The sequence below is a fragment of the Peromyscus maniculatus genome, chromosome 1 (assembly GCF_049852395.1).
Source record: "Peromyscus maniculatus bairdii isolate BWxNUB_F1_BW_parent chromosome 1, HU_Pman_BW_mat_3.1, whole genome shotgun sequence".
Classification (NCBI taxonomy): Eukaryota; Metazoa; Chordata; class Mammalia; order Rodentia; family Cricetidae; genus Peromyscus; species Peromyscus maniculatus.
Window position 1 is genome coordinate 18,045,442 of NC_134852.1, and position 14,796 is coordinate 18,060,237.

The 14,796-nt window shown below is 37.4% G+C and overlaps 1 protein-coding gene across 1 annotated transcript; it reads right to left on the reverse strand.

Moving 5' to 3' along the window:
• Positions 1–2,937: 2,937 nt before the first annotated feature.
• Positions 2,938–7,821, reverse strand: LOC102908463 (vomeronasal type-1 receptor 4-like). The gene is made up of 2 exons (XM_076570868.1): positions 7,622–7,821; positions 2,938–7,525 (listed from the first exon to the last, which is right to left on the reverse strand). The coding sequence occupies exon 2, from the start codon at positions 5,469–5,471 to the stop codon at positions 4,575–4,577; it is 897 nt and encodes a 298-aa protein (XP_076426983.1). The 5' UTR covers positions 5,472–7,525; positions 7,622–7,821; the 3' UTR covers positions 2,938–4,574.
• Between the last annotated feature and the right edge of the window lie 6,975 nt (positions 7,822–14,796).

The window sequence follows — 14,796 nt, forward strand, 5'->3', positions numbered from 1 at the left end:
CTTTAGCAGCCAATAATATATCATCCATCATTCAATCACAATTAAATGTCAATGTTTAGGAATTGCCACAGGGGCATGCAAGCCAGGCTGTGTTGCTCCCATGAGAAGCATGGTTTTATTGAGAGCTCTAAGATCTTGTAATACTCTCCATTTTCCTGACTTCTAGTAGAGGCCAGATGGGATCTCAGGATTCTTAAGAAATTATAGATATATCTAGCATCAAAAGTGAATAATCTTTTAATCTCAATCCCACATAATATTATTTTTAATTTAGGCTGTTTATCATTTATAACTGTTTGTCAAAACACATTTTTCCTGTATTTTCAAAGCCTCCAGTTCTATATATCAGCGCCAATTTGCATTTAAAATATGAAAGAAATAATAATAACCTGTTTATCAGTAAGAGACTATTTATTTTTTATAGGTTTATCTTAGCAACAACATTATTTAATAAGCTAACAACCCAATGCACTTCAGGTGTTATATTTCTATAGAATTTCCAAGAATTTCTAAAAAACAAGTTAAAGAGCAGAACCAAATTTCCAGTAATGATCAACAGACAAGAGTAAACCTAATATGTAGTTCAAAATTATGAATCCTGTTCCTTTAGTTTATCTACCATGAAAATCCAAACATTTATTAAGACAATCAAAAGAATGGAACATCCTTTATTTAAACAGCATTGACTTAGCATTCCATGTCCTGACCAAAACCATTTTCACCAGAATTTGGGCCCTTTAAACTTTTAGCTCCTGTCCCTCTCCTTGCCAGCCCCCAACTCTGTTCCCCTTGTCTGGCCTCACAGCTCTGCCTCCGGCCAGCAGGTACCTGTCTGCCTGCTGCTCCAGGCCTTCTTGCACTCTGCTGCAGGGCGCCTTTGTCCACAGCCATGCTGGGCACGTGCCCCCACACATGCACTTATATAAGATCTGAGTGTGGACTCTACTTAAGTAATGACTTTAGGGTCTCTTTGACAATGTAAGTCACCATAGATACAAAATTTAATGAAAATGTTCATCTCTCCCAATAACAAATTTACACTGAAGATAAACCTTAAATGTAAAAGGTTACAAAAAAACATGGTATGGTATGATTCTTATGATTATAAAGAGATAAGAATAAAAATAAATATGAAAGGATGCCCCAAAACACATTAAGCTGCAAATAAGTACTTGTTAGTTCATAGTTTTGAGAAAAATATTCAGAACTACAAAATTAGTAGCATAGAGAAATATAGAGCAAACAAAGTAGAAGGAAAGCAGCAGGTTTGCATTTATTTTATTGTCTTAATGTTCATATTAACATACATTACATTACATTTGTAGAAATATTTTACATAGCATTTTCGTATTTGAGTCACATTATACAATATAACATATACATAATTAGCAACATTTCATCAGAATCCAAATTCAGGAACAATATTCAAAAATAGTACATAAATTTTACTGAATAATACTATTTTAGTCAAGCCATTAAAGAAGATTTATGTTAAATTTAATTAAATATATAATATGGAGAATGTGTCATCTTTGCTGTTCAGAATATTCTTGAATATTTGGGCTTAAGTGAAACTCTTTTCTCAATGTACCAACATGCTCTAAATTCAGTCATGTGCTTCTTTAAAGAAATCATGAGATTTCTTTAAAGTTGAGCCATATATTATATATATATATATATATATATATATGAATATATATATATATACATTTGTGTGTGTACATATTATATTTGTTTTACTATAATAATTCTTTATAGTGTGTTTATAGAAAAAATACCCATAAACACCTGTTTTTGTTAATAGTCTACATTGAGAAGCAAATTCATTATATAACTTGAAACATAGCATTTATCAATAAGAAACAATCAAATTTAATTAACATTGCCTCATTTCAAATTTATTTATAAGAATTGGGAGTTCTGAACATGGTGTGTTTCACTAAATACGTCTATGTATAACAACCCTGTCTTGACTAATTATCATCTCAGTCACCCACGCTATGCTTTTTATGTGCAATTTCTCACCTATGCCTGAGTGAGGACTTATGAACTGTTACTTGACAGTTTCTGGGGAGAGTCAGTTTTCCCCTAGTTTGTGCCCCCTGAGAAGTTGACCAGAACCATTCCATGATAATGTTTTTCTTTATGTCAAGTATGTAGTTCTGGTTTATTTATCAAAAACAATATTTTAGAAATTCTTCTTTCATACATTACATATTGAGTGCAGTTTTCTTTTTTCTACCCTTCCATGTTTTCATCCCCCACCATTTGTATGCTCCTTCTGCTCTTAGTTTTCATGGGCTCTCCAGATCAGTATGTACTGTATGTTCTGAGCATTAGTGTGATCTGAAAATTTACTATCATCAAGGTATTAGCTGTTTTCTTCTTTCACTGCTGCTGACTGTACACTTAATAATCTCACTTCGCAAAACTGAAAGCATGGCAATTGTGAATCATTTCCCACACAAGACATGGACATCCATGAAGTCAAATACAAATTTGCATTAAAAAAAGGGTTGTGGATAGATGAGTAAAATTTACCCAGTAAATATTATGTACTACTCTAAATCATCCTCAGTGAGATGAGAGCTCAATTGAGGAAATAGACGACATGAATGAGGGTTAAAGTACAATCTCTGTAGAATGAGCTCTTAGCCTGGAGAACATGGAAGGACCAATGCTGCATCCTGGGCCATCATGGGAAGTGCAGGCAGAATTCCCTTCTCTTCAGAACAGATTAGTAATTTACATCAGTTAGCTTTGGATGTTAATGATCAATACTAACAACAACTTTAAAATAGAACAGGTGAAGTTACTCCCCCAGAGAGACTTTTTTTCATTTATCTTTATTAAGAAATTTTCTACTCATGTACATGCTACCCACAGATTCCACCTCCTCCCTCCTCCCACCCTCCAGCCCTCCCTACCAATCCACCCCACATCCCAAGATCTCCCAAATTAAGGTTTCCCATGGGGAGTCATCAGAGCCTAGGAAGATTCAAGACCCTCCAGACTGCACCAAGCCTGCACAAGGCATCACATCTCAGGCACCTGGCTTCCAAAAGCATGACCATGTACTAAGGATGGATCTCAATTCCCCTGCTTGAGTGCCCCCCAAGCAGTTCGAACTGAACAATAGTCTTCCATATCCAAATGGCCTAGCCCAGTCCTGTGGGGGCAGCACAGCCACTAGTCTACAGTTCATGGGCTTCCACTTGTGCTGCCAGTCATCTCTGCTCTTCTTTCCATCATGGTCCCACTGTCCTCTGCCTGCAGAATCCCTCCTCTCTCTGGATCAATTGGATTCCCAGAGCTAAGCATGGAGCCTGTCCGTGGTTCTCTACATCTGCCTCCATCAGTCACTGGACAATGGCTCTATGATGACAATTAGGGAATTCCCTAGACTGGACACCAGAGTAGACCAGTCCAGGTACCATCTAGAAAACTGCTAGCACTCCAAAGTGTGTCATCCTTGTGGATACCTACCCACACCTCCCCAGTACCCTGCCAGTTCCTATTCAGTGATGTCCTCACCTATCATGATATGTCCTTCCCTGCCCTCCCGCTCTGTCCCTGTTCCAATTTGACCCTCCCTTTTGCTTATGTTCCTCAGAGAGACATTATAGCACCATAGTTTGCTTAAATGTTCTCTTTAAATTATATAGATGTACCTCTGATCATACTCCAGAACTTTCCAGTGTTGCAACTTTGTCTTTTCTTGTAATTTTGGATTTTGTTACAGAGTTTCACAATGGCACCTATGCTCATCTCAAATACACAATCTTCCTACTTCTCCCTCCTCAAAACAGGGACAGCAAAGTCTGTGCTACCTGCTAATCCACTTGTAGTCTCCCATCTCTCATTTCTCTTAATTTAAACCATCAACCTAATGCTTAAATATGTAAATGTCTCCATTACTTATTATTGTGCATGCAATTACTACAATTCAACTCTAAACAATTTTATTTGAAAGTTTACCTAAATCTGACTTTTAAAAATGTATTTCTAAATACTTTCCAGCGCTGGGTGTTATACATTAGATTGAAGAAACAGGCTGTCTATTAAATATACATTCCCTTCAGTAGCCAATGCTGGCAGGTTTCATTACCATCCCTAAGCCATTCTGACTTTTTTCATCCTCTTCACTTGTTCTTACTTTCTGACAGCCACCAACACTTGATTTGATGGTCCAGGTGCAATCTGCAATGTTTAACTTTTGTACTGCAGGTGACAATGTTGATTTAAAAAGTCTCATCCTCAGAGAAGCTCACCTGAAGGACTACACTCCACATAAACCCCACAGGTTAATTCTCTCTGCTACTGTGATATTCTCCATTAAAACAGTGAGTGCTGATTGTTTCAGCACTTTTATCATACAGCTTGGTTTACCTGTGTCCCAGACTACAAGACAAACTGCATTGGGAAGAAACTTTGTAGACAATCAGTGTCTTCTGCAAAGTTTGGTATTGACAGTGTGTTCACAGAATAGAAACTGAGTAGAAAACATGGATAGGGGGATGCAGACAGCACAGTTTTTAGAGTTCTCTGAATACACAAGCACAGTGTGTTGTCTGTTAAGAACTAGTGCAGCAGAGCCTGAAAAAGGAAGCATAGTGTCTGATGAGCAGAAAGGGGCAGAGTGCTGGAAAGCATGCAGCCATGGCTGCATCAGTGTTAAACAGCCACCTCGATCCTTCATGGACAGTCATATAAGATGTAAAGACAACAGAGGTTGCATAAAAGATCACAAAGCAGCACACTAGGGTGAGGATGCTTTGGGTGGCTCTGGTCTCAGGAGATGACCTAGGAGACAGGGATCTGTGGATGTGTTGCACCCTCTGCTTATGTTTGAGCAGGATGAATACCATGTAGCCACTGGACAACATCATGAGTCCCAAAAAAATGACATCGTTGGTTGCTATTAGGATTACAATAAGAATGCTGATTAGTTTCTCGGAATTGATAACAGTACAAATTCCAAAATCTTGTATCCCAGTAACATTTCTCCCACCCCTTATGTCTGTTGTATACACAAAAATGAAAATATATAACAACAAAGCGAGGGCCCAGCATAGGCCCAGGAATGGACCAATGATCCTGGGGGCTCTGGGCTTGAACTGTGCCCACCTGGAATTACTGGGGCTGATGGTGATGGCCTGAAAGAAACTCAGCAGGGATGTGGAGCTAAGAGATACTCCTCTGGCAACTCTATGTAAATATAAGGCAAGTTTACAGGAAACATAATCTAAATAGTAAGTCTGATCAAAAGCAGCAATGGACTGTGGGATTCCTCTGCAGAGAACTATGAAGTTGGCCCAGACCAGGTGTTTGACAATCAGATCAGTGGGTTTCACCCTGATTCCAGAGAAGTCAGCAATGATAAAACAGCAAAGCAAAGCTGAGTTCCCCAGAATTCCCAGTGCAGTCTGGGACAGGAAGAAGATTCCTTCAACCGTGTCTCTGGAGGCCATTCTGTTATGGCCCTGGGTCAATGCAAAACATGTCCAGAGCACACTTGTTAAATAAGTTCGACTTCATTTTTCTTGGCATGCCAAAAAATGTACTGCATGCGCAATATTACCTTACATTCATAAGGAATGCTAATATGTGTCTTCCTGGTAAATAGCTTGCTAGGTCTCAATGAATTGCTATTGTTTGAATAGCAGATAATTAACTGGGACATTGTAGTAAAAATTAAACTTAATATTGCCATTAATATGTCTTAGTATTTTCCAAGTACCTTGCAGTTAATTGCAGGTTTAATATCCACAATGCACTGATGAGATGATCTAATGATCAAACTACATTCAGATGAATGTCCTGGTTGCAGAAACACTACAGGTTACAATGCTCTCAGCCACTTGTAAAAGGCTGAAAAAAGGAGACTGTATGACTCCACAAAAAATAGTAACCCCTAACTAAGATGCTATTGACAACTGATAACTACTAGGTGGCTTCAGTTTCCTGTAAAAATGTGGCCCCTAATAGCTTGACAGTGACATAGTAGATGGTCACAACCCCAATACCATGTGGGCACCACAAGCTAGGATTTATGTGTAAGAAATTTAAAAGGCACAAACATGGGTATGTAAAGAAACATGGTGTAACTGTGAAGAGTGAAGGAAGTATGAAAAAGGTCAAAATACATATAAATTTTTCCAAGTTAAAAATGAGAATGAATAATAGTGAATAAGAAAAACAACACAAGTTGAGAATAAAAAATAGAGATTAATAAAAATATTAAAGAAAATAGTGACCATCAGCTGTCAGGAATGATAGCATTTGAGTTCTCCTTTTTCAAACACACACATGTAATTGAATTTACATATATCTTCATGTACATATATGTGCTTTTGTTGCCTTTTCAACATTAATTCTTAACCTTTTAGTTTAGCATGTATTATTTTGAATATCATTCTATCACACTTAAACATGTCTAAAGACATGTAAATAGCAAAAAAAAATCCTTATCAATATATTTACAACAGTATGAAATGAAGGTGTTTACTGAATAGGACAATCACTAGTGTGATTCTTCAGCTATTTGTATTATAATTAAAGCACAATAGAGAATTATGGAATTGCTGAACAAGAGGAGCATGGCTTCTGAATTGTGGGCCATAAAATTTAACTAATATAACTGTAAGTGTTATAAAAATTGACAGATACTAATATACTGTCAGCCAGTGAAGTAATGGGTACCTAACACATAGTACAATAATAATTGAAATATCTGTGTGATTCAAAAGCAATATCTGAGCTGCGAATAGTGACACGTGTCTAATCCCAGTCTCTAGTAAGCCGAGGCGAGAGGTTCTCTATGAGTTTGAGGCTAGTCAGGTTTATAGAACAAGTTTCAGGACAGGAAGGACTACATAAATAAACCCAGTCTCAAAAATCAAACAAACAGAATGCAAATTCAGGGGGACATGAACATCCATGTCAGGGGTAAGTGGAATTATCAGAGGTGTCAGATCTGAGTGATATGAGGTTGCAATTATGCACTTAGTCAAATGCCCATGGACTTGAAATTTGGATATTGAGACACCAATTTACCAGTTATTCCTCTTTTTCACACCCAGATAACATAGACCTCTAAGAAAGATACTAAGTTCTCTCAATGCCACTGTACACAGGCATTTCCAATAAAGAAAAATCTGCATGCATATAAAGCCCCAGTGGAAAGCAAAATATGTGGTGTAAATATGCAGAGTATATCAAACTACTCTCAAAGTTGCTCTTGTAACTCTTTAAATTCTGGGAGAATTTTACCAACCCATCGCACAATCCTGAGATTACAAAATGAGTATTAGAACAGATAAATCTGAGAATAAGTAATAAACTGTCTTAGTCACCAGGACCTCTCCTTACTGGCAGCAGACACAAGATCATTGTCTTGGAAAAGAGCATCAATTGTGAATCCGGGATAGTCTCTCAACCTGCAGCCTCCTACAAATCATGTTGGGGTCAGGTCTCTGGAAGATTCTTCCTACTATGAAAATTCAACCTGTGCAGGAGCCCTTTCCTGAAAGAGAAAGATCATTTTGGAAGTCTCATCTCACCCACATTCTAAAGACTGCCCTGTCCTTTGAAGACTGGTACCTGAAGAAATGCAACTCACCTATGCAGATAGGATGCATCTGTGAAGCTGGCTGCTGGATCAGTACTCAGTTGCCAGTAGGATGTACAACAGTCATATAGCTACAAAGATGACAGCAATCCCAAGATTAAGGCTGAATGTACACAGCTCTCATACCCTAAGAGGATAACAGGATGATGTCACAGGAAGGAACGAACCATGACAGTTTTGCCGAAGGGACTTTACATCACCTTTGAAAAAAAATAAGCAAGAGAAACTTTTAAATGAGTAGTGAGCATCACAAAAGGGCAGGCTAGAAGTGTAATGTCCCTCTTCTCTCCTGTGGTGTCAGAAGTTAAGAATACCAGTAGTAGAATCAGGTAGTGATTATAATCCTGGGAGCAAGGATCAAAGGGAAAGTGTGAAGTTACAAGTACACTGTACTTTGGGGATGCATCATTATGAAAATATCTTTTACATTTGAAGAGACTAGAAGTTTTACTGGACCTCCCAGGTAGAGTTAAATTGAGGTCACTTAAGATTTAATACTGCTATTCAACAATATGCTTAGACTTTGTGATTAATCTGCAATTAAGAGAATAATGTAATGTGGTGGTATTGTGTACCTTAATAAACTTATCTGGGGTCAGAGAACAGAACAGCCACAATATTAAACATAGAGAATAGGCAGTGGCAGCACATGCCTTTAATACTAGTATTGCAGAGGCAGAGATCTATCTGGATCTCTGTGTGTTCACAGAAACATCCAAGCATGGTGACTCATGCCTTTAATCCCAGAAAGCAAGCCTTTAAACCCAGTGAGTGATGGCAGAAAGCAGAAAGGTATATAAGCCATGAAGACCAGAAACTAGAAGCTTATGGCTGGTTAAGCTTTTAGGCTTTTGATCAACAGTTCAGCTGAGATACATTCTGGATGGGGACTCAGAGACTTCCAGTCTGAGGAAATAGGATCAGCAGAGGAATAGGCAAGGTGAGGTAGCTATGGCTTGTTCTGCTTTTCTGATCTTCCAGCATTCACCCCAATGCTGGCTCCAGGTTTGTTTTTATTAATAAGAACTTTTAAGATTCCTGCTACAACTTAACAACCAACCTTACTTGCTTTGGATGTAATCAGTTTTTACAACATAAGCTAATGCATAACATTACTCCTAAAGTATATAATCTTCCATGCGCTGACACAAGAGTAATGCTGTTGCATATGTATATGTATATGTGCATATGTATAGCAATAAGTGATTAAAACAGCTAGTTTGAAATCAACCTAATGAAACAAATATACACAATAATTGTTGGAAGTGATACAAATGTAGATTTATATATCTATGTCCAGTGATCTTCAACACTGTTTTTATCTGAGTCAGTTGATAGCAGTTGGTATCAGTGACTCAATCCCTTGTAAAAATTCTTTTAAATATTTCAGTAAAGTATCACTCATTCCTCACTCATGTGAAGCTTCTATGCTGTTCAATAAATACAGAGCAAAGAGCACCTGCTTGGACTAAGAGTTGAGTCTCTATCCTCATACCCAAACAACTCAGCCCCTAGGCTTTGGGCCCAGGGCACAACCCTACACCCCTACACCCCCACCCAGTGCAGTCCCATTTTCAGGCCAGTCTGAAGGTAGACCTCCTGTAGACAGATCAGACTACAACCATCCCCCATAAGAACCAGTTACCCAAGCCCCACCTCCCCCAAATTCCAGCTGCCCACCAAAACTGCAGCTGTTCCCTGAGATAGCACCTGCCAGCACCTGATTGGACTAAGAGGTGATACCTTGTCTAGGTGGAGCCCAGAGGCACAATCCTGACCTGCTATACCATCACCCATTGCAGTCCCAGTTTTTGCTCAGTAGGCAGGCAGACCTACTGCAGACAGGTCAGACCAACTGCAGATAGATCAGACTACCACCATCCCACACCAGACCCTGTAACCCACAAGACCCGACCCCTCCCAACCTCAGACATAAAAAAGATTACAACTACTCCCTGATACAGAGCCTATGAGCAACAATTGGACTAAGAGCTACTCCCTGAGATAAAGAGTCCATCACCACCTAGTAGACCAAGATCTCCACTGGATCAAGAGTGTCAATCAGATCAGGAGAGCCTCCCTCAGACACAGACACCACATGCACCCAGTGGAGAAAATTATGGGTGACACCAGTGCAAAAGTACAGCCAGCAACAACAGCCATAAAAACAGTATGGTTCCATCAGATCTTGCATCACCAAGACCTGAAATTCCCAACACAGAAGAAAGCAACCTTAACAATGACCTTAAGATGATGACAGAGATCTTTAAAGAGGAAATGAAAAAAAATCCCTTAAAGAAGTCGAGGAAAAATGAGGGAAGCCGCTCAAGATTTGAAAACTGAAGTCCAGACAATACAGAAGATACAAACTGAAGGAATACTGAAAGTGGAAAATGTGAGTAAACAAACAGGAACTACAGATGCAAGCATAAACAACAGAATGCAAGAGATGTAGGAGCAGATCTCTGGCATAGAAGATACGATAGAAGAAGTAGATTCCGCAGTCAAAGAAAACGCTAAAGCCAACAAGGTCATGACCCAAAATGTCCAGGAAATTTGGAATACCATGAAAAGACCAAACCTAAGAATAATAGGGATAGAAGAAGGAGGAGAATAACAACTCAAAGGCACAGAAAATACATTCAACAAAATCATAGAAGAAAACTTTCCCAGTCTAAAGTAGAAAATAAATATTAAAGTACAAGAAGCATATAGAACATGAAATAGACTGGATCCAAAACAAGTCCCCTTGCCAAATAATAATCAAACCACTAAACATAGAGAATAAAAAATATTAATAGCTGCAAATTAAAAAGTCCAAGTAACATATAAAGGCGGATCCATAAGAATAACACCTAACTTCTCAATGGACACTCTAAAAGCCAGAAGGTACTGAATGAACATTAGGCAAACAAGAGATCATGCATGCCAACTCAGACTATAATAACTAGCAGGACTCCCAAACAACATAGATTGAGTAATCAAAATTTTCCATGATAAATCCAGATTTAAAAAATATTTCTATGAATTTCTATAAATCCAGCCCTACAGAAAGCAACTGAAGGAAAAATCCAACCTAAGGAATTTAGATACACCCATGAAAACACAGGCAATTCATGGTCCCACACCAACAAATACTAAAGAAGGGAAACATACAACACTACCACCAAAAAAAAATAACAGGAATAAACAACTGGTCATTAATATCCATTAATATCAGTGGTCTCAATTCACCTATAAAAAGACACAGCTAAAAAAATGGATACCAAACAAGATCCATCCATTTGCTGCAAAGAAAAAAACACACCTTAACTTCAAAGAAAGACATTACCTCAGAATAAAAAGCTAGGAAAAGACTTTCCAATCAAATGGATTTAAGAAGAAAGCTGGTGTAGATATCCTAATATCTATTAAAATAGACTTCAAACTAAAATCAATCAAAAGAGATCAGGAAGGACATTACATATTTATTACAGGGAAAATACTACAAAATATCTCTGTAGATGTAACCAACCGTCTTATTAAATAAGAAACACAGAACCAATGTAAAAGAGAAAGCCTAGAGGTCAGAGCTCAGAGCTAAAATCTTACCCTTCCTCCTGTGAGCTCTTAGCTTCCCAAAAGAAAGCTATTTCCTGTGTGTAAGTCATTTCATAGTCTTTTGTTCTGCCTTCTTATTTGTTGTAAACCCAAACATGTGACTACCTTGTCACTGTATGTACAGCCCCTCAGGTCTTAAAGGCATATGTCTCCAATGCTGGCTGTATCCCTGAACACAGAGAGACCTACCTAGCTCTTCTACCAAGTGTTGGGATTAAAGGTGTGTGCCACCACCGCCACACTCTTGCTATGGCTCTAATAGCTCTGACCCCCGGGCAACTTCATTTATTAACATACAATCAAAATCACATTTTAGTACAATTAGAATGCCACCACATTTCTCAATTCTGAATATTTATGCCCCAAATGCAATACCACCTACATTCATAAAAGAAATATTACTAAAGCTTAAATCACACATAAAACCCCGTATACTAGTAGTGAGAGAATTCAACACCCCACTCTCACCAATGGATAGGTTGGCCAGACAGAAACTTAACAGAGAAATAAGGGAACTAACAGACATTATGACTCAAATGGACTTAATAATTATCTACAGAATATCCCACCCTAACACAGAATATACTTTCTTCTCATTACGCCATGGAACCTTCCCCAAAATTGACCACATGCTTTGTCACAAAGAAAATCTCAACAGATAAAAGAAATTGAAATAACATCCTGTATCTTATCAGACCACCATGGCTTAAATTAGATTTCAACAACAACAAATTTACAGAAAGCCTACAATCTCATGGAAACTGACTAATGGCCAATGGGTCAAGGAAGAAATAAAGAAATTAAATATTTCCTAGAATTCAAACTAAATCTCACACTAATGAATTAAAAGCACAATGGAAAGCTCTAGAACAAGAAGAATCAAACTCACCTAGCAGAAATAGATGCCAGGATATAAACAAATAGAGAGCCAAAATCAATAGAATAGAAACAAAGAAACAAGACAAAGAATCAATGAAACAAAGAGTTGCTTCTTTGAGAAAATCAGCAAGATAAACAAACCCTTATCCAAATTAACCAAAAATCAGAGAGAGAGAGCATCCAAATTAACAAAATCAGAAGTGAAATGGGAAACATAACAACAGACAACAGGAAATCCAGAGAATCATCAGATAATACTTCAAACACATATACTCCACAAAATTGAAAAATCTGAAAGGATTGGCAAATTTATGAATAGGTACTCCATACCAAAGTAAAGCCAAGACCAGATCAACTATTTAAATAGACCAATAACCCCTAAGGAAATAGAATTCTCATTAAAAGTCTCACAACCAAAAAAAGTCCGGAACTGGATGGTTTCAGAGCAGAATTCACCAGAATTTCAAAGAAGAGTTAATACTAATACTCTTCAAAGTGTTCCATACAATAGAAACAGAAGAAACATAACAAAATTCTTTTTATGAGGCTACAGTTACTCTGATACCCAAAGCACACAAAGATGCAACAAAGAAAGAGAACTACAGACAAATCTCCCTCATGAACATTGAGGCAAAAATGCTCAATAAATAGTGGCTAACCAAATCCGGGTACACATCAAAAAATTATCCACCATGACCAAGTAGGCTTCATCCCAAAGATGCAGGGATGGTTCAACATACAAACATCAGTTAATGTAATACACCATATATACAAACTGAAAGAAAAAAACATAAGATCATCTCATTAGTTGCTGAAAAATCCATTGACACAATCTAAAACCCATTCATGATAAAGATTCTAGAGAGATCAGGAATACAAGGAACATATCTAAACATAATAAAGGCAATTTACAGCAAGCCGACAGCCAGCATCATATTAAATGGAGAGAAAATCAAAGAAACTCCACTAAAATCAGGAACAAGACAAGGCTCTCCAGTCTCCCCATAATTATTCAACATAGTACTTGAAGGTCTAGCTAGAGGAATAAGACAACAAAAAAGTCAAACTTTCACTATTTGCAATGACATGATAGTATACATAAATGACCACATAAATTTGACCAGGGAACTCTTACAAGACAGAAACCGGGAGACACCTCTCCCTATTTTGTTTTAAAAAGATGACTTTTGCCATTCAGTTCAGATATGGCTGTGCCACTTACAGGGGATAAACTCCTTCAGTACAGTGTCAGGATACAAGATGAACTCAAAAAATCAGTAACCCTTCTATATACAAATAATAAATGGGATGAGAAAGAAATTAGAGAAACATCACCCTTTACAATAGCCACAAATAATATAAAATATCTTTGGGTAACTCTAACTGAGCAAGTTAAAGACATATATGATAAAAAGTTTAAGTCTCTGAAGAAAGAAATCAAAGAAGATATCAGAAAATGGAAAGATCTCCCATGCTCTTGGATAGGTAGAATTAACACAGTAAAAATGCTGATCTTATCAAAAGCATATACAGATTCAATACAATCCCCATAAAAATCCCATCATATTTTTTCACAGACTTGGAAAGAACAATACATAGCTTTATATGGAAAAATAAACAAAAACCTAGGATAGTTAAAAGAATCCTGTTTAATAAAGCAACCTCTGGAGGCATTATGACCCCTGACCTCAAGCTCTACTATAGAGCTTGAGTAATAAAAACACCTTGGTACAGGGATAAAAACCAACACATGGACCAATGGAATCAAATTGAAAACCCTGGCATTAAGCTACAAACCTATGAACTAATGAATTTTGACAAAGAATCTAAAACTGCACCATGGGGAAAAAAGGATCTTCAACAAGTGGTGCTGGCATAACTGGATGTCAACATGCAAAAGAATGCAAATAGAGCCTTATCTGTCACCATGCACAAAACGTAAGTCCAAGTGGATCAAAGAACTGAACATAAAGCCAGTTACACTGAACTAGATAGAAGAGAATGTAGGAAGTAGTCTTGAATGCATTGGCACAGGAGACTACTTCCTAAATATAATACCAATAGCGCAGACACTGATAGAAACAATTGATAAATGGGAACTCTTGAAACTGAGAAGCTTTTGTAGGGCAAAGGACATGGTCAACAAGACAAAAGGACAGCCTACAGAATGGGAAAAGTTCTTCACCAACCCCACATCTGATACAGGGCTGATATCCAGAATATATAAAGAACTCAAAAAGGTAGACTTCAAAATACTGAACAATGAAATTAACAAATGGACTACAGCACTTAATGGAGAATTCTCAACAGAAGAAGCTCAAATGACTGATAATAAATATTAATAATTAATGGATAAAACAAAGCTCTTCAGATCCATCTTAATGCCCTTCAGATGATTTATAAGGTCAAAAGATCATTGCTAATTGATAGAATAATGGATGTGGAATCATAAGTTTCTGAAGAACATAAAAAATATAGGAGTTCATGAAATCTCTACAATCCTTTAAAACAGAGGGTGTTCAAACACTATAATAGGTAGGTAATCGATTTCAAAGTCTGGAGGAGTTTCTCAGTAGGAATAATAAAGAAACTTTTAAGTAGAAGGGCAAAGCCATTCAAAAATTAATATCACCAGGTGGCTTTTATAAAATGGCTTATTCTGTCATCATCTCTGAGAGCCAGCAGAT

What these genes read in the sequence shown, in the direction of transcription:
- LOC102908463 (XM_076570868.1), bottom strand. Translation starts at nt 5,471, where the DNA reads ATGGCCTCCAGAGACACGGTTGAAGGAATCTTCTTCCTGTCCCAGACT.